Source organism: Cololabis saira, chromosome 16, assembly GCF_033807715.1.
Source record: "Cololabis saira isolate AMF1-May2022 chromosome 16, fColSai1.1, whole genome shotgun sequence".
Taxonomy (NCBI): Eukaryota; Metazoa; Chordata; class Actinopteri; order Beloniformes; family Belonidae; genus Cololabis; species Cololabis saira.
The window spans coordinates 9669826-9693384 of NC_084602.1; the positions used below are offsets into that span (position 1 = coordinate 9669826).

At 41.6% G+C, this 23559-nt stretch overlaps 1 protein-coding gene across 1 annotated transcript in view; it reads right to left on the reverse strand.

Moving 5' to 3' along the window:
* LOC133462851 (mucin-2-like) overlaps positions 1–23559 on the reverse strand; it is a 72965-nt gene that overhangs the window by 3570 nt on the left and 45836 nt on the right. Inside the window, exons 4-21 of the mRNA XM_061744301.1 lie at positions 22460–23484; positions 14154–19387; positions 13385–13423; positions 13187–13305; positions 11829–12006; positions 10986–11125; positions 8561–8687; positions 8443–8478; positions 7607–7755; positions 7383–7509; positions 7127–7272; positions 4257–4383; positions 4137–4166; positions 3933–4045; positions 2803–2935; positions 2520–2659; positions 938–1061; positions 587–745 (exon numbers count right to left, since the gene is read on the reverse strand). Coding sequence (XP_061600285.1) covers positions 587–745; positions 938–1061; positions 2520–2659; positions 2803–2935; positions 3933–4045; positions 4137–4166; positions 4257–4383; positions 7127–7272; positions 7383–7509; positions 7607–7755; positions 8443–8478; positions 8561–8687; positions 10986–11125; positions 11829–12006; positions 13187–13305; positions 13385–13423; positions 14154–19387; positions 22460–23484 — 8146 coding nt within the window. The remainder of the gene's footprint in view (positions 1–586; positions 746–937; positions 1062–2519; positions 2660–2802; positions 2936–3932; positions 4046–4136; positions 4167–4256; positions 4384–7126; positions 7273–7382; positions 7510–7606; positions 7756–8442; positions 8479–8560; positions 8688–10985; positions 11126–11828; positions 12007–13186; positions 13306–13384; positions 13424–14153; positions 19388–22459; positions 23485–23559) is intronic.

Consider the following 23559-nt stretch of genomic DNA (forward strand, 5'->3'; position numbering starts at 1 on the left):
CATACTCCACACACATCATTTTGCTACAAACACGTTTCATTCTTCAAAACTACTTTGACGTTGTTTTGATCCCTATTGAATCTTTCGGGATGTTTTCCTACTCACGTGTCCCTGTTTCTTACACTTCAACTCGCCAGTTTTCAGGCACCATACAGACTGTAGGATATTGTTTCATTTAGGTGCTCACTTATTCTGCTAGCCCATTTATAAACATCCATCAGTATCAAATGTAAAATATTCAGTCCGTCAAGAATATTCTGTTTAGCGATCTACTGTATATATAGCCTCCCTGTGCACTGTATTAGTGTTTTCTTCAGATATTTTTTTTCTAATTCAACAGAATAATCTCATAACACAACCATAACATTATGACTTGGAATATTTCCAAAATTCTCCAACTTAACTTCCCGTGGAAAGTCGCCGGAATTTTCCCCACCCCTTTGCAAATCTGGTCAGGATATCAGGTAAAAAAAGTGAAACTGTTGCTTCGTTCGGTTAGGTTTTGTTTTTCCACAGATGTGATGAAGGTGAGCGAGGCCTGACCGGAGTTCTGGTAGCTTTCTACCGTGCTGACGTCGGCACGTACCTTGCAGGTGAGTTGTCCGTCCCGGAAGAGCCAGACCTGGTCGACTCCTCCCGTCTCCTCCACTGCCTGAACTCTCATGAGCTTGACGTCCTCAAGAGATCCTGTCAGAGACATCAAGCATCCCGTCTCCTTGTTCCGCAGACAGAAGTTCATCTGTGGCTGTTTGAAGGAAATATGCAAAGATTTACCAGCAATATTAGTAGACTTCCACATTGGTCAGCAAATGTTCCAGCAGACATACTGGTATCTGAACAGAAAATACAGCTGAACAGTTTGTAATAAGATAAAGGTATTTATTATTGTTGTTGGAGAATGTTATTTTCTGATTGATTCACATCTGTCCTTACACACCTGCACTAATGGACGCAGGGATCCTATCTGCTGCCAGCCGACGAACCTGCACAGATCAGGCACTTCCCCTGGGTGGAGAAGCAGCTGTCGCCCTCTGTAGTTAGTTCCTTCATACAAAACCCACCTGCAGAGAAGAGTCAGGACCATGCGTTTAATCCTTGTAATCCATGTTCAGTGCTCTTAGTGAGGACATGTCTGGATCTAACAACTAAACTGACTCCCTTAAGGGGAATTTCAAGAGTCTCTGCCAGACTGTCTACAGGAATCAGGACCAGGATAAAAGGATATCTGCTGACACCAGGACCTGCAGCCCCCCCCCCCTTTTAATTGGGCTTAAAAGGTAAAGATCTTTTGCAAAGTCTTTCCAAAAATAACATTTTCTGCTTTAATTTGTTGAGATGTGCAAAATCTTTACTATTGTTTCTGTGTTTCTGTGTAAACCCATTTTAAATTGTTTGATGTAATGGGTATAACAATAATTGTAAAACCTCAAATAAACAAAATTGTATAACTTTTTTTTTAAATTGGAGCCAAGTGCTGCCAATCATCAGTAGTATTGATGAATTGATCATCATCAGATTTGCAGACATCTAAAAAAGTCTGATGGATCTGCAGGAGCTGCATGTTGCCCTGCAGTCCCCCCTCTGATCATCCCACTGCTTGTTGTCTGTATGGATGTCTGGTAGATCTGTTTATATAGTCATCCCTGTAGTGCACCAGTTAGCCACTGTGTCTGTCTCTCCTTTCTCTGTTCTTCATTCTCTTTGTCTGGCACTTTCCAGAGACCCAGAACATAAACCCCCGAGCAATTATTACATAAACATAACATAAACACTGGCAGGTAAAAACTCCCCTAGTGGGAGAATAATAATCTGGGCAGAGCAGGAAAAGAGAGATCAGACAGAGAGAATGAAGAACAGAGAAAGGAGAGACACAGACACAATGGCTAACTGGTGCACTACAACTAATGGGATGATGATTCGGTGTTGCTTTGCAGACTCGGGGTCTACACACCTCACTGAGTTAATCATTAGGTCCTCTGTATACTAAAGTTTTCTAGAAAACCAATATAAGGCAATCTATCTGACTGCTAAAGCTTGGTCAAAACTGAGTCATGCAACGGGACAATTATCTAAAGAACGCCAACAAATGTCCATCAAAAAGTCAAAGTCCAGACCTGAACCCAACTGAATCGCTGTGATAGAAGTGAAGTGTGCGTAAACGAACACCCAACAACCACATGAACTGAAGCGATGGTGAGAATACAGTAGGAACAGACTAAAAATTCCATGTGAGATATTGATAAAGACACATAGGAAACAACTGTATTAGTAAGTTATTGCTATATAAGTTATTGCTGCCAAACGTGGATCTACAAGTCAAAAAATCATGGAGGTGCTTAGTACTGCCCTTATTTTTATTTTTTTCTCTCTTTTTGGCTTCATTTTTGAGAAATAAATAACAATCCAGTGTTTTTGTTAATCGGAAGTTATACTTGCAGATTCAGATGATTTTTTCTACATAAAATTATTTTTAAAGATACCAAAAAACTTTATTTGGAAGGGATATGATGGTTACGTACATTCCTCCCTCCACCACCATGGAGCGAACACGCACGTCCACGCCTGCACGGAACAGGTTTACGGCGCCGTTTGTCAGCACCATCCTCCGACCTCTGCAGCCCTCCTTACTGAGCAGGATGATGGAGGGAAGAGATAACACCTGAAGAAACAACATGGAAAACAGTTTAGTTTATATGCATACTGTAAGGTGGTGAAAATGATTGACATTCACCCCTAAAAGGCAGAATTGGCTACTTGACTACGAATTGAATACTTTTACTGACGGTCAGAGAGAATACTCACATGTCCAGTGATCTGCATGGATCGAATATTGCCCTCCGAGGACAGAAGGCCCATGGCGTCAGTGCTGGGATACTCTCCCTGCTCCAGGACGTACATGTTCTCCGTGAACTGGACTCCTGCAAACGCCACCCAGCTGAAACACAAGAACACGCACATCACTGCTCACATGTTGCTCTTCCTTTTACCATCAAGTTTTTGGTTCTTAAAACCCAAGTTTTATACTAGAGTTGTTTGTTGCCAAGTGAAACATTTAAAACTCTAAATTATCCTGTAATTTATACAGCCAGGTTGTAATATTTTAAAGTCATGTCAAGACTTTTCTGAAGGCAACTTCCGGCCACCTCTTGGCTCTGCTCCTGAACCTTTGGGTAAAGAAATGCTGCAACATTTGTGGATATAAATCACTCACTTAAAGATCATCAAAGCATAAAAATCCTAGTAGTAGTAGTGACTAGTATGTTGCATGTCTGTCCTATGATCAGTGGTAAGGTTTCACATTAGAGCTAAAGTCAGTTAAAATGATTGCTCTCAATTGGAAGAAAACGGATGCACCTAGAATCGGTACTTGGATCAAGGCTATGGCACAATGTAGGTCAATGGAGAAAATAACTTATACATTAAAAAAACAAACTCGGGATGTACGAGGAAATCTGGAAACCATTTGATATATTTATTAAAAAAGGAGACATATGGGTTGCTTCTACGGGAGGAAAATGCAGGGCAGGATATGTACATTTCAGACTAGTGGTGAACCTCGGAAGGGGAAGGATTTTGGAGGGCGACAGTAAAAGTGTAATTTTTGGTTATTTGTTTAGTTTATGTATATCTTTAATTTGCTAGAGGTACCATCGGACTGTATTTACAATAGTATCGTATGTTATTTTGTACCAATTTTGGATCTTATAACAAGAAAGATGTAAAGAGAGAAGGGATGTGGGATGGGATGGGGGGGGGGGTTAAAACTGTTAAGTCAGAAATAGATGTGAAATGTCCTTTATTATAATATTCTGGGTGTGAATGAAAAATCAATAAAGATATTGTTAAAAAAAAAAGATGCTTTAAGACTCCAGAGGTTTAATGTCCCTTTTCCTGAATGATGTGTTGCTTGGTGGGGGTTTGTTGGTTCTTACCTGCCTGCCTGCACCTTACAGGACCGGGGCGTGAAGTCGTCATCCAGAGCGGCCGCGCTGTCCTCCAGAGTCACCCGCCTCCCCTGGAAGTCTGGTTCGGAGTACAGCTGGACCTGGAACACACGTGCAACCCGCTTTAGGAACGGACAACTACAGATCCACTTTATTCTTGTTCGAATGTTGTATCGAATGTTGAGATGATACCTTGAATTTTGCTGTTCCTGTCAGCATATCCTACAGAGAAAAACAGGAGGGCAGCGTTAGCAAGACTTCTTTAAAATAACTCATGTGAGAAATCCCAGCAGTCAATTCCAGTGTTCTTACATGGAAGACGGGCTGTATGGACGAGATCTTGAAGTTCTGAGCTCCCCAGTCTTCGGGGTTTGCGTATATTCCTTTCTCCAGCACGTAGGGCTCTCCACTAAACCCGGGCTGTTCAAACGCCAGCCAGCTGTAATCACACAAAGCACATCCCAAATGAGAAAATGGCAAACAATTGTAAGAGCAGTTATCACTGAACTGGTAAATATTGAGACGAATCATGTAAAACAACCCATTTTACAGTGAATTACTAATTTAAGTAATTCACATGTGTACATATTAGATGTACAAATGGTTAATGCGTTGTTGGCGTTTTTTTTTTACAGTTTTACTATTTGGTTAAGGTGCACGTTGCAGACTAAAGGTTAGAGTATGGAAAAAGTTGGAATACAGAGGAAATGATGTGATAGGAGCTCTGATTGAATCTTTCACCTGAACTGCAAAGCTAACATCATAAAAAGACAAAGTTCATGCCTCCAAGTGGCTGTAAAACAACAGGTGAGACGGACACAAAGCAATCCCTGGAATGCCTCATAAAAGTGGGCAAACAAATTCCTGTAGCTCAAATATACAACTGGAAAAAATAAATGTTATATAAATATATATATATATATATATATATATATATATATATATATATATATATATATATATATATATATAGACGTATGGTCGGAGTTATTGAGCTTCTTGAGAATGGATGGTCGCTGCACATAATTGCCAAGGAAACTTAAATTTGCTAGCGGTATGACTATATTCCTAGGCTAACAGCCGTCTGTATTTACTGCCTATGGTCACCGTTGCACCACACGTGTTCTGTGAAGCAGGAAGCATCATATTGTACACCAGGGATAAGCTGCACTGTTGTTGTAGTAACAGCTGCATGTAGGGTTGCCAACTCCCTGATAAATAAATAAGGGACACCTCAACGGCAGGGCCGGCCAATCCGATTGCCTTCACCTTTCCTGGTGTGGGGAATTTTTTTAGCCCCTTTTTTTGTGAGTGAAACGATTTTTTAACTATTTGACTCAAACCTGAACTTAATTAGATGCATATTTTTGAATGCCATGAACACATGGAAAACAAATTATTATCCAGCAATTCACTTTAATACAAAATAACAAAATGAACTGAATAAAATAAGTATCTTTCAGAAACCTGTCCTGCTTAACTTAAAATTGTATGTAATATAAAACAATAGAAAGAAAGCAGAACATATATTCTGTAATAGTAAACATTTTTAGTGCAATAACAAAAGTGCAAACAGAAAGTCTGTAGAAAATGTAGTAATGTAGTAAACATATTGTGCCTCAAAGGCCATGACTGTAGGCTAGAGTTGAAGTAAAACAGAACAAAATAACTTATGATCTCAACAGCTCAATTCCATTTTCCATTGGCATTTTATGACTATTTTTTGACTCTCACATTAATACGGGACAAAGTGCGTCCCTTTTCAGCTCAATATGCGTACTTTAGTTTATAAATATGGGACGATTCCGTTTTTCAAGGGACGGTTGGCAACCCTAACTGCATGTGTTTGCTCCACTAGCGTCCAATGTTAGCTAGCTAATAACTAGCAGGCTTTTTAAAAACAACCATTCTCACTTGACTCTGTAACGAACTGGTTCAGGCTACAAGTGTGGGCTTTTATACAAACAATTATGCGGCAATGAGTAGGCTACACAGTAACGACGTTAGCATTGTTAGCCTGAGCATTAAGCCAACCCGTCTGTAAAGAGTAGAACTTCCCTGCATTGAACGCCAGGGGTCAGGGGGTCATATGGACCAAAACGGGCTGTAAGAGCCACAGCAGACGGCTGAAAACTGGCAGATTTTAGATATTTGACACCAGAAGGAGCCTTCAAAAGTGAAGTGAAAAGAAGCCTGTTGATGGTGGGGATGAACAGCAGTTCAGACATCACACTTTCTTCAGTCAAGGTCTCGAGGCTTGTGGATAAACACTATAGCTCTTAACACTATTCAAACAGCTGTTGCATAAGGCTGAATGATGACTCTGACCACATGTTGTAATGTACAGGATGGATGTAGAGTTGTGAATAAATGGATAACTAATGAGTGATTTCTACGTCCTCTGCTGTTCAGAACCACTCCTTGTGGCATTCAGACTCTAACAATATATCGCTTTAGTTGAGTCCTCCACTTGCTAAAACATCAACAAGCCACATATCTACAGAATGTCTTCAATTATCATTCAGCGCTACAAAGTCGTGCCTTCAGGGGGACTTTTTAATATCTCAAACCTGAAATATCAGTTATAGAAAAGGATCAGTGTTCCAAGCTTCGTCATATTTCATTCTCTGAGGCTGATTGTGTGTGTTTGTGTGTGTGTGTGTGTGTGTGAGAGAGAGATAGATACATAGAGAAAGAAAGAAAGAGACAGACAGACAGACAGACAGACAGACAGACAGACAGACAGACAGACAGACAGACAGACAGACAGACAGACAGACAGAAAGTGGGACATTTTCTATATTAATTCAACAGATGCCACATGGAAGATGTACAATTATGCTCACATGGTGATTGGACAGATTCTCTGCCGTATATTTAGTTGCCAGAATTTACAAGCTGTAACAGACACACATGTGTCATCTGTTTAGATAGGCTATATATAGGTTTTATATGGTGCTATTTGTATCAGCTGATTGTCATAAAGAACCTTTGAAATGCATGAATAATAAAGTTGAAATGTTGAGAAAAAAGGCGAAATTTCGAAAAAAAAATTCTCAAAATTGTACTTCAATTGTACTTCAGGCCATGTTTTTTTCCTGCATGGCCCTAATACTCTTCCGTAGGATTCTAACTTTATGAGTTGAGATTTCTTTTTCGACTGAAGAGAAACTCTGACTTACACTCCCCCGGTGACGTTTGCTGACTGGGTTTTGGTACTGTGACCGATGGTTTCCATGCTCACCACGGCACCCAGCAAGTCCATGCTGCCCCCCCTCTCATGCAGGTTTGGCTCACTGAACAGTTTAATATGGGGGGACTGGAAATCCTGCAGAAGAAGAAAACACAACAAAATCAGGAATGTTTTTGGTGAACAGAAACAGAGCAGGAGCAGCTGAGAAATCAGTATAAAAAGTTAATGTTTCACGCGAAACTAACCGCAACAAGAGGCCGCAGAGACCCCAGGCCGTCCTCTGATCCTCCCCAGTCGCTGCAGTGGGGGAACTCGCCCTCCTCCAAGATAAACTGCTGGCCCTCAAAGTCAGCCTCCAGGTAACCCACCCAGCTACATGGGCCAAACAAAACATCACAAAACACTTTTAAAGCATCTAACAACACGACTGTCTAGTCTGTTTCACTGCTGCCAATCACTCAGCACTTACAGCCCGCCCAGTATCTTTATAGACCCCACCGCAGGCAGAGTCTTCTTCTTCTCATCAGGTTTACAGGTTTCTTCTTCTAACAAGTTGTAGATGTCCCTGTCCACCTCCACACACTGTCCATCAAAGTTGGCCTTCTCAAACACGAGGGCCTGCAGAAGAGACAGACATGAGTCAGTTGAGAGCTTGCAGAGTGCCTCAGGTGATGTCATGTATGTTTTATTTGTTTGCCCCCCTAAATATTCACGGGAAATCTTTTTTTCTGACTTTCAGTAAAGTGCACAGCTTTCACATGCAAGCTCTCACCTAACTCACATTTTACAAGAAATTCCAATAAGAGAAGAGATTTGTTGGGGCCAGCACTTAAGAGCTGTTTATATGAGCATCTTCTGGAACCCGGTGAGGCTCGCAAGACATCTATCAAACTAAAAACATCACTTTATTACTTTTTTCTTTGGTTTTCTATGTTTTGCATTCTAGAACGATAAACCTATGAAATGAAATGCAGTATGTTACAACTTTTATCATTTGTAATCCATTTGAAAGGGTTCTAACCACCTGTATTGGGCCCGAGTTTTTAATTTCCTTTAAACAACAGAGGATATTGATGAGTTTGTAGGGATCATCTGCTTTTTTCCTCAAACCTCTACATCATTTCTCCTTCCTGTGCAGCATTGCAGATGCGTGAGGTGATTGAAAAGCTTTCCAACTCTGAATCTAAGCCGAGCTGCGGCCTCGGCCTCCAAACATGATCCTGACAGATTTAGCACTTGAACGTGTGTGTTTTTGCAGCATGAACTGGCTGTTGCAACAGATGTTGTGTCATGCAGAACACAAACCTTCACATCCGTTGGATTCTCAACCCTTATTGCTCCCTGTAATAGAGAGAAACACCGTCAAACCAAACGTAACTGAGAGAAAACATTGCCAGAAATGTGCAAACGTGTAACACTGTACCATTCGGAGGGGTCTGAGAGAGCAGACGAAAGGCTGCTGGAAGCCCCAGCTCTCTGGACACGGATACTCCCCGACATCCAGCACTCCTACGAATCCCTGGAACCCTGGATCAGTGTATACTAGCCAGCTGTACACACACACACACACACACACACACAGAGGAAAGGTAAGCAGAGATTCCTGCTTGATTTTCTTGCTTTACATCTCACCGCAGAAGCAAACACAACTGAGGAATACCTGGGGGGGGGGGGGGGGGGGGGTTATTGCAGCTTTGTAGTCTACTGTTTTTTATTCTTATTTTTATTTATGCAACTTCTTGTTAATTTCTAATAAGGTCACTGATCACATTTTGGATGGTGGGAGTGTTCTAGAAGTACACAATGTGTTTCCATCTGTGTATATACATGTCGGTCACTCAGCATTATTCTTTTCTTTTCCCTAAACACCATGATGAGAATCAGTCAGTTACGACAACAGTAAAATATACCACTTAAATCTCTACATTTAGAATATCTTCAATTGCCTATTTGTACGTGTACGTGTACTTGTTCTGTTTTGTGTCTTTGTACTGTAATTGGAAAAATCAATAAAAATATTTGTCAAAAAAAATCTGTGACAACCACAAGCTCCAGCCTGCAGGCGTCATTCCTTCAGACAAGACACCGACACAGTTACAGAACATTCTCATTACAGCTGGAGTAGGTGATCACTGCAAGGAACATTCTCCATTTTATTGGTTTAAATCATTTATATATTACAGAAATAAATATTCAGTGACAATGGACTCGTGAGCAACACTGACTTTTGACCCTTTGAACCTGAATAGGAAGATGGGTATAGATGACAGGAAGGAAGGAAGGAAGGAAGGAAGGATGGATGTTTCTACAATAAAATGAAATGCATCCGTCATCTCTGGAGGCAGGGCCATAAAAAAAACACACAACCAACTATGTTAGTCTGCAAGCAGGCAGAGCTGGACCTGGAACAAGTTCAGTGTCTGGAAATGAAACTGCTGAGATTTGAAGTGAATGTCTGCATTTAAGACTGTTAAAGCCAAAAAAGACTGAATGAAGTAAAACGAGAGCTAATCTACGCGTGTATAGTCCTTGATGGCGGCAGCTGAAGGAACAGGAAGGACTGAAGAGTGCTGTCATATCTGTTGTTGTTGCTGCTGCAGACATTACACATGGACAAGTCTGCAGGAGCAGTCTGCAGGGAAAACCCTGCTTGTCCATAGTTGCAGCAAGTAAGCCTCCCTATACCGTATACTAACATACATACTGTAGACTTTGGCCTATGGGAGTTAGAACTGAGACAGTTTGTAAATAAGTACATTTTCCTGCGAGAAACTGCTATTCAATAATTAGCTACTCATATCGGTAACGAGCAGAAAGAATGAGAAAGTTGTAGCCTGTGCAGTTCTTTCAAGTTTCAAGTTTTGTGCTGGAACAAGAATAACGATGGTGAAAAAGAACACAAATGTAAAGGAGATTTCAGTTGTTTTTCATCTCGTTTGACTGCTGACTCAGCAAGCTCTTTTCTTAGAGTGGTCATCTTTCTATCGCTACAAACCATCTTGACTTTCAACTGGAACCAGGCTTGTGGTTGTAGTCCCCTGAATGGTAAAATATATCATTTAGCTGGTCTTTTCTCGTTCATTTTAGTGTCATTCATGCCTGATGAGTAATGTATCATGCTTGGTTGATCTCTCCGTCTTCTGACCTGAATTCAGAGGTGATCAATACATTATTTCAACAATATCACTTTTCTTCGCAGCTATTCCGCTGTACATTTATGTGTTGAGGAGGTGTAATTCAGGAGACATGATTCTTATGGAGGGTAGATTAAGGAACCTCAGCTTTGTGGTTGTAAAATGTCAAAATTAATCTAATTCTTGCAAACTTTCCAACCATCATATACTCCACATTTAAGTCTCCGTTCCAGAGACGTTTAACCTCCGTGAGCTTTTAAGCCGTTGACAGAGCTGCCTCAAATCTAAATGTGACACATTTCCATAATGTGAAAACTTGCTTCAGGTTGTTTTCACAGACGTGCCGGAGCAGTGACATTCCCTCGGAGGAGCAACGTGACAGTACAGATGTCCCCGTCAGCTGCAGAGATCACCCAGCCGGCTCTACAGTGTTGTGTGAAGGAAAAACCCCCAAATGCATCTACGTGTGAAAAGGGTTTAAGTATAGGATGTCAATAGATGCTGCTGTGTGGTTTATTCTGTCGTCATACGCAGAGCCTTTTTCACCCTCAACTCATACAAACTCTGGTTTCCACTCTGCAGCAGGGTTAGGGTTAGGGTTTAGGGTTAGGGTTTAGGGTTAGGGTTTAGGGTTAGGGTTAGGGTTTAGGGTTAGGGTTAGGGTTAGTGTGTGAAAAGATTGTTATGTCCATTCGTGGTGGGAACTGAACTTACACTCCGGAGTGGACCTTTATGGAGCCCGTGGTCTGTGGGATCCCGTAGGAGCCGAGCTCCACGGACTCGTCGCAGTAAGACGACGTCCTCCCCAACCCGTTTACCTCTGAAAACAGATCAATCTGAGGTACGCTGTAGTCCTACGACAGAAAAACATTATAGCACAGTTTTAAGTCTTCATTTTCACATGTTTACGACTAATCTGGTTGAAAATATGTGAAATGTGAGATGGTGGTTCTCTAACTTGACTGCCAGAAATATTTGTGTCCTGTTACTTGAACAAAAGCACTTAAGATTAATTAAATTGTGTCTTATCTTGTCTATAGTACACTAAAACTGGTAAACAACTGGAAAGTAAATACCAATCTAAGTTTTCAGTTCAGTTTCAGAGTTTTCACACTGCAAAAACTCAAAATCTTAACAAGAATATTTGTCTTATTTCTAGTTAAAATGTCTAATTTTTAGTCGAAATAAATCTCATTACACTTGAAACAAGACTCATCACTGGAAAAAACAACAATTTTCAACTGTTTCAAGTAGTATTGTCAAATAACAAGTTATTTTTCTGGTAATGACTCTTGTTTTAAGTGTAATGAGATTTCTTTACTAAAAATGAGACATTTTAACTAGAAATAAGACAAATATTCTAGATTTTGAGTTTTTGCAGTGCTGTTCTACTTACACATTTACCATTGGATAGTACTTTATTCCAAGCCCTATTTATGACTCCGTCAGAGATCTTATGGAGGTGGTAAAACAACATTTCCAAATGAGAAAACAACAACTACAGTAGGGGTGGAGGATGGCAGAGTGGCGAAGGATGTAAACGAACAGCCAACTCACTCTGACTGCCAGGCGAAGAGAACCGATGACCATGGACGCTGTTGGAACGGCTGGATCCATCTGGTTTGGTGTTTCCGGAGTTCCCTCCTCAGCCCACATGTTCACTATCTGCTCGGTAGGACCTTCCTCGAGGGCGATGACACGGCCCTGGAAGCCAGGTTTCTCATAAAGCAGCCAGCTGAAATGGAGCATAATTCCACTGCGTCATTAAAAATCTAAATCCTTTTTCTTCAATGTGAGTCATTGTAACAACAGCTGCACCAATCCTGCCTCTGAAAGGTAAAGATACAGTTAGTAATCCCTCATTCAGTCAAAAAAAAAAAAACTACGGTAAATTCCCCCATGATTCAACAGCTTGTAGATAGAATACCATGAAGTAGTTGTTTTCTGTATGATTTTAGTGACAGATGCTTCCGTTCTTGATCACCATCAGGTTGTCACCAGGGTCTACATGAGTCTACTATCGTGTGTTAGAGCAGCGGTCCTCAAGGACCAGGCTTGAGGAAGACTGCTTTATGAGTTGATCACATGGTTGATGAGGAATTTTGGTCCATTTTGGTTTACATGTTTCAGCCAATTTGATGTAGATTTGCTGATCATTGTCCTGTTCCCCGACCCATTTAAATTCTATAACACTCTGCTACACAGAGAGGTTTGTGGTTGATTTTACAGCCACGCCTTGGAGTACTGGCAGCTGTCATTCCAAATTGGTTAAAAATGGTTTAATAACTGTAGTTTGATGTGCAGCAATGACATATTTAAATGCTCCCGAGCAGCAAGCTGCTAAAAACATCTGCTTTTATAGAGGTCTGCAAACCTGCTGATGATCAATTCATCAAGGGCTGCAGCTTATCCTCTTACATCCTACAGCTGCAGCAAGGGGGTACAGTACTTAGTATTGCTCACTTTTATTTCTTTTAGTTTTATATTTGTTAAATAAGTAATGGGAAGGTGAAAAAAGTTATATCTTGTTGTTCATCTGAGATTTAACTTTTCTAATACTTAGGCCTACTACCAAAATATACATTACTTGTCTTCAAAAGATTAAAAACTGTGGATACTAACTGTTGGACACAAACATTATCGAAATAAAACACAAAATGGAATTCTTAAGGAGAAAAGTGTAAAGGACTTGAGCTTTGTCCATGACCCTAAAAAGAATTAAAAGTGGATAAAAGCAGTATTGAAAATGAATGAATCGTAAAAGGACGCGGGAGGATGGAACTGCAACACAGTCCAGCAGTTCTGCTTCTGTACTCACTACTGTTTTACTACACTTTAACACACTGGATGAAGTGAAACAAACACAGATAAAATGAGAATATTAAAGCAGAAGACTTCCAGCAGAAGTGTCGTACCATCCTCTGATGACTCTGACGGAGACGACGGGGGACAGTTTCATGGTGGTGGCGTTCTCTACGTCGTGGTAGACCTCAAACGCCTCCCCGCCAAAATGATCGTGCTCATATATGACAATCTAGATCAACAAAAGAAGGCACAAGCTGTGACGACAGGAAAGGGAGACTGGCATGCTAAATGTGTGGATCTCAGTGTACCTTCCCAGGCCGTCTGTGAAACCCTCTCTCCACAGGTTTCTGTGAAACGGAAGGAAAAACACTTCAGTCATTCACTCAAATGAACATTCATATTTTCATACGTTTCTGCTCTCTTGGGAGGGTTCATTTTAGGTCGCTCAGGTTTACGCAGCCATTTCTTTCAGTTGTTTGGTTATGATTTCACTCTGATTCAGCTGATATACTGCAATATAAACCATTTATTGATTACATTTGTCATCACATTTACTATCTTTTCATGGCAAACGTAAGAACTTTTCCACTTATTCAGTTGAAACCAAAAACTGCTTTTATTTCTTTTTTTAAATCAATTTCTATTTTTCTGCTTCAGAGATGTCTAATAGCTACAGTCTTTGACACAGAAATAAATGCTATACATCTTCATAAACCCTGTAGTGTACACAGCATCCTCTAAATGCTTTGTATTCACGAGCTATGTTTTATTTGCATGCTGATACAAGTAACTGATCCTGATGTAGGAAAAGTGGTTTTGACTTCCTGTGTGAAATTCCTCACGGATTATTTGTTCATTTGTCTTGTTCCTACTTGCAAAGGATTCATGGCGTGGCTGCAAAACCATCATAATAACATCATACTAAAGGATGAGGATACAAACTAGGACATGTGTCAACGTGGAGATAAACGAGGAACATTATCAGTGCTTTATAGGTATGTGTGTAAATCATATCTGAGCATTGACGTACATACTGTATAGAGCACTTAGTCATTAGCAGACAGAAATAGACTTTACCTTAGATTTAGTTGTGTGACGTCCGTTCTGCTGGCTGTAGTTGGTAGGGGAAGGCGGTCCTGCAGGATCCTTCAGTCCCACATCTACAGTACACACGTCTGCTGCTGAAGGTTGGTCCATAGCAGCAGAATTCAGGTTAGTCTTTGCTGTCGGTGTAGAGGCTTGTGAGCCCTTCTTGAGGTTTTTCTCTAAATGATCAGGCTGCTTTGTCTCTGAGAGCCTGGGCAGCAGAAGAGGAGAGGTGGGGCCAGGTTCTGACTCAGCGGCTGTGCCTACACCACCCTCCATGACTGGGCCTTGATCCTGTTCTATTGCACACTCCTTATCAGCTGTGACGGCAGGCCGAGGTGTGTCAGGAACTCCCAGCAGTCCATGTGAGGGCAAGTCTTGCTGCTGCTTAAAGAGGGTGCTATCAGTGCCGGGGGTAGTTTCTTCTCTGCTCCTCCTGGAGGAGCGAGGGGAGTTTAGCAAACTGGAAAGGATGGACATTCTTCCAACTCGTGACGGCCTCTTCACAGGCTCACTGTTGGGACCTTCTTCCTTTCCCGTATCAGCTTCCACTTTGACCCCATCTCCTTCTACCTTAAGGGTTTTAACTTGTTGAGGAAGGTTTTCCAGGTTCTGATGTTCTCTACTGGCTCCTTTTTTTTTAATCACCATAGCTGGCGTAAGATTCCTAAAGTTCCTGTTACTTTTCCCCAAGCCAAACTGGAATTCCTCCGGATCAAACGTTCGCTCGAAATGGTCCTCCTTGATGGCTGGCATGGCGAAGGGTGGAGATGTGGACTTTTTGCGAATGGGCTTCTTTGGTGGACATGAAAAAGAGATTGCACCATCCTTGATGCTTCTAATAAAATCAGACTCATCTGACTCTCGAGAGTCATCATCACTGACTGATTTATTAAATCTTCTTCTGTGGTCCCTCTTCGGTTTCTGCTGATGTTCTACATCTAACCAGGAAGATGGCGACTCTGCCCTCAGCTGGAGACTTAGAGGTGGAGTGAATGAATTTATTTGAGAAGTAGTCAAACTGCCATCAAACTTTGGTTTTAGAGGCTTGCTTTCTTTTCTTCGAGTCTGTAGTGTCCCTTTCAAACCCGTAGTGGACTCAAGGTTTTGTGCTTTTTCTTTGTCGTCCTCATCATTCTTCTGGGAATCATTGCTGAGAGGAACTTCAGCTGAACACACTGTGAGCTTTTCTTCTGGGTCTGCAAAACCTTTTGCGATGGATCCGTTTTGTTCTTGCTTGGAGTCTACGTTTGATGCCTTCAGCCGCTGGCACGTGTCATTTGCACCTCTTTCAACTTCAGCAACCTCTGCAGTTAGCTTTTTCTGTTCCTGGCTTGTTTCACCATTTCCAGTTGCAACTAATTTGATGTCTTTTGGCGTCTCGTCTTGCTTTTCCTGTTCCTGTTTGGCATCAGGAGGTTTGGAATCGTTTCGTGTCTCTGGTGTCTTCATCTCTACAACTTCATCTTTGACAGTTGACTTCTTCTGGTCCTTTTGCGTGTTAATATCAAATTCAATTGAAGTATTATTTTCCAAACTCTTAGTTGGTGAATCTTTGGTTTCAGTTTTCTCTTTAACCCCTTCAAACCTTTCAGTGGTACTTGTAACTTTTTCGTCCCTAGTTTCTTCCTCTGCTGGCTTCTCTGAGGCTCTTGTTTTAGATTCTTCCACATCTTCTTCTGAAGCAGGTTTGGACTTCTGTATGTGCTGGTTGGTAACTCCAGTGGTATGATCTGCAGCTGTTGTCTCTTTCTCCATCTTCTCTGATGATGAATCCTTTACTTCAGTCCTTTCCTTGGTCATTTCAGTGCTGACAGAGGTATGATCTTGGGATGCATCCATGTTCTGCTTCTCTGTTGTCTTGTCTTGTACCACATTTGTTGCAGTCTCTCCTTCTGTTTCTGATCTATCAGTTGGAAGTTTAGATTTGTCCTTGTCTGGTTTTGTTTTAACTGAATCTTGATCTCCAGTAGTGATGGACTTCTGGACCTGTGGGTCACTACCTTTGACAGCATCTGCAGCTTCGGTCTCACTCTCTGACTTCCCTAATGACTTCTCAATCCTTTCAACGGTAACTTCAATGTGAGTGCTTACAGAGTTAGGATCTTCATCTTTGGCTTCTACAGCAGTCTGATTCCTGCTGTCCTTAACTTTCTTATCATTAGATTCCGGATCTAATTTAGTTACATCCACTTCCTGTTCTCTAGCAGTCATGGACTTTTGGACCTGTTGGTCACCAACTTTACTATTATGATCTGCAGCCGTTGTGTCATCCACCAACTTCTCTGGTGATGAATCCTTTACTTCAGTCATTTCCTTGGTCATTTCAGTGCTGACAGAGGTAGGATCTTGGGATGCATCCATGTTCTGCTTCTCTGTTGTCTTTTCTTGTACCACAGTTGTTGCAGTCTCTTCTGTTCCTGATCTATCAGTTGGAAGTTCAGATTTGTCTTTGTCTGGTTTTGTTTTAACTGCATCTTGATCTCCAGTAGTGATGGACTTCTGGACCTGTGGGTCACTACCTTTGACAGCATCTGCAGCTTCGGTCTCACTCTCTGACTTCCCTAATGACTCCTCAATCCTTTCATCGGTAACTTCAGTGTGAGTGCTTACAGAGTTAGGGTCTTCATCTTTGGCTTCAACTACAGTCTTATTCCTGCTGTCCTTAACTTTCATCTTAGACTCCTGGTCTAGCTTTGTTACACCCACATCTTTTTCTGCAGCAGTCATAGACTTCTGGTCCTGTTGGTCACTAACTTCACCATTAAGATCTGCAGTCGTTGTCTCATTCTCCAACGTCTCTGATGATGAATGCTTTACTTCAGTGCTGCGAGAGTTAGGATCCAGAGTTGCGTCCATGCTCCGCTTCTCTGTTGTCTTCTCTTGTACTACAGTTGCTGCAGTCTCTGAAACTTCTGATCCATGCATTGGAAGTTCAGCATCTGTTGATATGTCTTTGCCTGCTTTTGTCATATCTGCATCTTGGTTTCCAGTAGTTATGGACATCTGGCCTGATAAAGAATCAGTGGTAGCATCTGCAGTTGCTTTATTATTGATCAAACTCTCCTCTGACCGTGTGAGCCCTGGGCTACCTGTCTCCACTGTCTCAGGCCTCTCTTTCATTCCAGATGTCTGATGTTTGGATTCAGTCTTGTCTTTGGTAGTATCAGTGTCTGTTTGTACATAGTTTAGTTCCTGAGTTGTATCCATTTTTTGGCTCTGAATTATCCCCTCGTCTTTGCTTTTTATGCTTTCTGATTCCTGCTCTGTTTTGTGATGTGATTGTATGTTTTGATTTATCATCTCCTCACCTTGGTTTGCTTCAAATATGGACTTTTGGTCGAGCTGAATGTTGTCACTGTTCACAGGCTTCAAGGCTTTTAGCTCTTGAGATGCATCTGTTTGTGAAATGTGTGTTTCCGACGTCTTTTCTGGGGCTTTCACTGTCTCAGGTTTCTGTTCTAAAATAAGATCTGTGCGTTTGGATTCTGCTGATGTATAAGCTTTGTCACCTGTTGTCTTTTTGTCCACAGCTCTGTCTGTGGCCTCTGAGGTCTTCTCTTTTTCTTTGTTGTAATCTCCAGTTTCATCATCCAACATCTTTTTGTTTAAGTCCATTAATTCTGGAGTTGGTTTTCCCTTGACATCATCAGTGTATTTGTGGTCCAGATTTCTCTTATTGTCCCCGACCTCTTCATCTTTGGCTTTTTGTTCATTATTCACTGTTGTTTCTTTCATCTTCACCTCTCCTACCTTTGCAATAGAAATACCAGTCTCTGCATTTCCTGGTGAAAGGATCAGCTGTTCTGTAGTCCCGCCCACTGTCGTTTCATGCACTGTCTCTGTCCTCCTCCCTTCCATGAAATTGGTAACTACCCTCTGTGGATCCTCCTTGGCCTCGGGCTGCGAACGCCTTTTCTCTGATGATAGATTTGTTGCTTCCTCTGAATCTGGGAGGGCTTTCTCTTTTTCACCCGGAATGACTGGAACTTTGAGCTCCTCTTTGTAAATATTCTCAGACTCCTGTCTTTCTTCTGCTGTGCCATTAAGTGCTTCACTTGGTTCTGACTTTTCCTCCGTCCTTTCAGATTCTCCTGCCAGTAAAAGAGACTCTTTGTCCAATATATTTTCAGCATTCTTGGGCAATTGACAAACAGTCACAGTCTCTGTTTCACCATCAAAAGCCTCAGCTGGTTTCACGCCAACCTCCTCTTTACTTTTCTCCTCTAACTCAGAAACCTTTACGAAATCCCCCGTTAATGTAGGGGACAGCGTGTCTTTTTCATCAGTGGTTTCATCCTTCAGATCACCCTGTTTACTGGCCAGGTTAGCGCCATCTGAGCCACCAGTGAGAGTGCTGGGCTGCTGATCTTCTGGTTGTGGATGCTGATCTGGAACAGCGTTTCTGGTTTCTGGTGTGGAAGTGATTGTCTTTACTTTTTGAGAGGAAACACTTTCCTGGTCAGAATGGATCATTTGGTCACACAGAACGCTGCCATCCGGCTCGGGTCTGGATGAAGTTACATCCTGCAGAGCTGGTGTCGTCACCAAGGCCAGCGCTGGAGTGTTTTTCTCCTCCTCCTCCAGCTTTTCAAAATGATCCTTGTCTTTAAGCGTTTCTTTTCTGGATGATAACACTTGTTTCTGCGTGGTGCCGTGGAGCTCAGTCTGTGTTTGTCTGGCTGCCGGCAGTTCTCCATCAGTCTCAGAATTATTTATACCAGTAACATGTGACTGACATGAGATTTCTTTGTCAACATTGCTTTTTGGCAGCACATCAGTTACTGAGTCTGTAACTGCTGCAGCTTTTACTTGAGCGTCACCTGGAATAGTTGCATTGCTGCTCTGTGACAACAGGATTGTTGGAACCTCTCCAGCAGCAGGACCGCTTTCGCTCAGCTCTGATTTCTCTGTTTCCCTTTCTAGTATTTTTGCTTCAGACATATCACTCTTCTCATCTTTCGGTTTTATGTGCTCCTTGGCAGACTCAAATTTGAACGTGCAGTAACTGGCATTGTCTTTCACTCCATCCGTCTCTTTTGCTTTGACAGCTGTCCCTGTAAATATGTCGGAGCCCTCAGGTTTTGTTGATCGTGGAGAGCTTCTGGGCTTGGCTTTCCCGGAGCCTCTCCGTGCACTTGTGGGGAGCTTGCTCCCAGGTGGCGGGGATTTCTGTTGTTGTTTGATGCTGTCATTCTGCTTGTAGGACTTTGGTGGCACAGTGTCTGAAAAACAAAGACATACATCTCTAATTAAAATACGTTAATAATGAATGACAGACAAATGGACTAATGAAATGGAGATATAATGAAAACTGCAAACTCAAACTCTTACCAGGACTATTTGTCTTATTTCTAGTTAAAATGTCAAATTTTTTGTCAAAAAATCTCATTACACTTAAAACAAGAGTCATTACCAGAAAAATAACGTATTATTAAATAACTTGTTATTTGACCATTTTCACCTGTTTCAAGTAAATGTTCACTTGAAATAAGTAGAAAAAGATTTATCTTCTTATTACAAGCAAAAAAATCTTGTTCCATTGGCAGATTTTTCTACTTATTTTAAGTGAAAATCTACTTGAAACAGGTGAGAATTGTTGTTTTTTTCCAGTGATGAGTCTTGTTTTAAGTGTAATGAGATTTTTTTTACTAAAAATGAGACATTTTAACTAGAAATAAGACAAATATTCTTGTTAAGATTTTGAGTTTTTACAGTGAAGACATGTAAAAGAATGCAATGATTTCAAAATCTCCTAAACCTATATTTTAGTCAAAACAGAACATTGAAAATATCCAAAATGTTGAAAGTGAGACATTTTACTATTTCAAGGAAAATATCAGCTTATATTGAATTTGATGGCAGCAACACATTTAAAAAAAGTTGGAACTGAGCAACCACAGGCTAGAAAGGCAAGTGCTGCTACAAACACCTCTCAACATGAGCATCAGTCAAACAAATTGCAGCTAAATGTTGTGTTAAATGTCTGCCTGCCCGCAGTCCAGGGACCTCATTTTCAAAAGCTAATAATCTTAAATCCTGGAGCAGAAATCTTGCTAACGCAAAAAAAGATAAATAAGCGGGGGCATGGTGGGGCAGCTGGTAGTGCAGCCGCCTCATTTACCGCCGGGGACACTGTGGGTACCCCATGACTTCAGCGTCCACACCATGGGTGGGGTTGGAGAAAGGTCTTTCTGTGTGGAGTTTGCATGTTCTCCCCGTGTTCCCTTGGTAGCTAATGTGAGCTACATAGTACTGGAGTTGTAAAAATAAATCAGGGGGGATGGTGGATTTTATCATATGGGGACAGATAATTTGTGCTGATTACAAATAATATAATATATTACAAATAATAGCAGTGACCAAAACACCTGCAGAAATACTGCAGGAATGACATAGCAGCAGTTAAATGCAGCCTTCTGTAAGCTTGAAATATCCACTGGGCTTACATCAAATACATCAAAACACAACAATAAAAAACACTTTTCTGAACTTATCAATATGACTCTGTCCTTCACAGGATAAGTAAAATGTATCACTGCAAAAACTCAAAATGTTAACAAGAATATTTGTCTTATTTCTAGTTAAAATGTCTCATTTTAGTAAAATCTCATTACACTTAAAACAAGACTCATCACTGGAAACAACAACAATTTTCACCTGTTTCAAGTAGATTTTCACTTAAAATAAGTAGAAAAATCTGCCAGTGCAACAAGATTTTTTTTGCTTGTAATAAGAAGATAAATCTTGTCCGACTGGCAGATTTTCCTATTTATTTCAAGTGAAAATGTACCTGAAACAGGTCACATTTTTCTGGTGTTGTTTTTCTGGTTTCTGGATGGAAAGGGGGGTAGCAGTTTTACAGGGGGGATGATTTTGACCATTTTTATTTCAGGGGGGATGCCAGCACGATCGGAACATCTCCCCTGAGCTAAAATCTAGAAAAAAAATGTCCTACATCAAAAGAAACGTTGGGATGCTAATGATGCAACAGATCATCATTGATCCGTGATCTGTTCAGATCAATAGGTTTGGTTTGGCACACACCGTGGATTGATTTATGAAAAAAAAAAAGTTGTATGCATGGCTAGAGGAGGTTGAAGCCTTGCGTTATAATTTAAATATGGGAGCATTTTGGCTTCCCTGTCCCTTGTCTTTTTGAGTAAGAATTTGAAATTATAAGCTCCAATATACTTTGTTTTCTTTTATTCTTCTTTGATGATGTTGACATTGGCTTTATTTTACTATATATTGGCGCTTTCCCGCTCCAATCTTATATCTAACAAGAGCGGAACATTGACCTTATTCGCCAAGCTAACAACGACCTGTCAAGTCTTTAGGTTTCACGGTGAGTGTTTATGTCAATGATGCTCCCTGCATTAGTTTAGTGACCAAAACAGAGAGGCAAAGACAGGGCAGGGCCTGGCACGTGGGACTCCGGGTCCTTTACCATGTACAAGTGAACAACCGATAAAATAGAAATGTGTTGGGGGGCAAGGTGCTTGGTTGCTAGGGAGAAGCTGTATGAAATCTAAGGAGATATTCTCCGTAGAGGAGCTCAGGTCCCTTGGGACTCCTGGTTAAACTCCTGGAGAAGTGGTTTAGGTTGGGGTTAGACTAAAGCCTGAGTTATGGTTCTGCGTCAAAACAACGCTGTGCCTACGCCGTCGTGAACCCTTCGGACTTCTCCGTCAGTCCATTTCTCCGCGGTGCAGTACCCCCCGCGACCGCTAATTCGCAATCTTTTACTGAATGGTTTATGCGACTTTTTCCGGTCACAGTGAATCAAAGAGATAAGGACAACTATTGTGCAAAAAACCAAAACAAAAAAAATCACACATACACGAAGAAAAGAGCGCTGAAAGTTCACGACTGCTTCAAAATGGAAACCGGAAATGCGTTGCCACCAAGCGAACCAATCACAGCCCTCTCGTCTGCGTTTGGTCTGCGTCGCCTCGACGCGTAGTTACAATTTTCGGGAGGTGCACGTCAGTGACGGCGTCAGTGACGGCGTGTCGACGCGTACCACACACCGTAGGCACGGCGTCGTTTTGATGCAGAACCATAACTCAGCCTTTAGAGTGAAGGTAGTGATAAGGTTTGCGAGTCAGGGTCATGGCTCATGGTTCTCTCCGAGGGGAATGGGGTATGGGATATGTGAACTTGGCTTGGGGTTAATGCATTAGTCTAGCCTGGTCAGCCGTACCTAGTCACTTCTCAAATGTTCTTTCCTGTGAAATGCGTGGGATACCTGTCCCACTCACAACCATTTCCAGACAGCAATTTTGCCCTCCTACCTTTTTTGGGACTTTCAGGGGTCGATGTCTTGTTTCCAGGCCTCTCGTCATAAGGAGATACTTCCTGCTGCTCTGGACTCTTTTGATACTTGTTGCTACTCGAGTGAGTTATATCTTCGTTCTTCTTTTTCGTCGGAGAAGAAACTGGCAGCCGACTCTTTGATGTCAAGGAAGTGTTCATCTCTGTGTGGTTCACCTGCTGTTTTTTGATACCAGTGCTTTCCCCGTTTGGTGGGAATCGTGCTTTAACATTTTTCTGTTCATGCTCTTTCTCCATCCCATTTACAAGGTTAGGAGACTCAAAATCCTTGTCTTGTTTTTCCTTAATAGTCATTGTTCCTGTCTTGTTGGTGGGTTTTGTGGGAGAAAGCCTTCCTGACACAGATATCCCAGTTTTAGCTTCCTCAAGACTTGGTTTCCTGCCTGCTTTTGTTGTAGCAGTTGGAGATTTCACAGATTCTTTGGATATGGGTTGTTTTTGCAGTTCAGAACTGACCGATGACCCTGAGGCTTCAGCCAGTGATAATTTATAAGGTGTGACTGGTGATTTTACATCAGTATACGATAGTGACTTTTTGGGAACTTTAATTTTTGAGTCTGTAGCACTTGAGGATCTGCTGGGGTTTTGGTCTTTTAGCCCCGGTAGCCTGGAGCCTGGACCGTCACTGGAAGTTTCCCTTTTCATGCCTTCGGTGGGGCTCTTTGGCTTTGTTGTGACATTCTTAGCCTTGCCTTCGGCAGCAGAGGACGGGGTCTTTGTTCCGCTGCCTGTGGTATGCTGACTCTGCGCTGCTCCTTTAACCCCTGGTTTAGAGGCAGCAGTTTGGCCAGTTCCTGGACTTCTTACCCCTGCTCTCACAGCTGGTGACTTTGGTTTGTACATGTCTGAGGCCTCAGAGTCTGTTTTTCCTTCATTTATGGGTTCAGGAGAGTTGATTTGAACGGGACTGGTCTCATCTGTTGTGGATAATCCAAAGCTGGCATCCTTGAATTCAGCTTCACTGTTGTTTTGGAGGCTTGGCAGTCTGCAGTCACAGAAAGATGGAGAAAAAAATGAGAACAAAGATTGTGTATTAATGCTTACCTTAATGAAAGCAAAC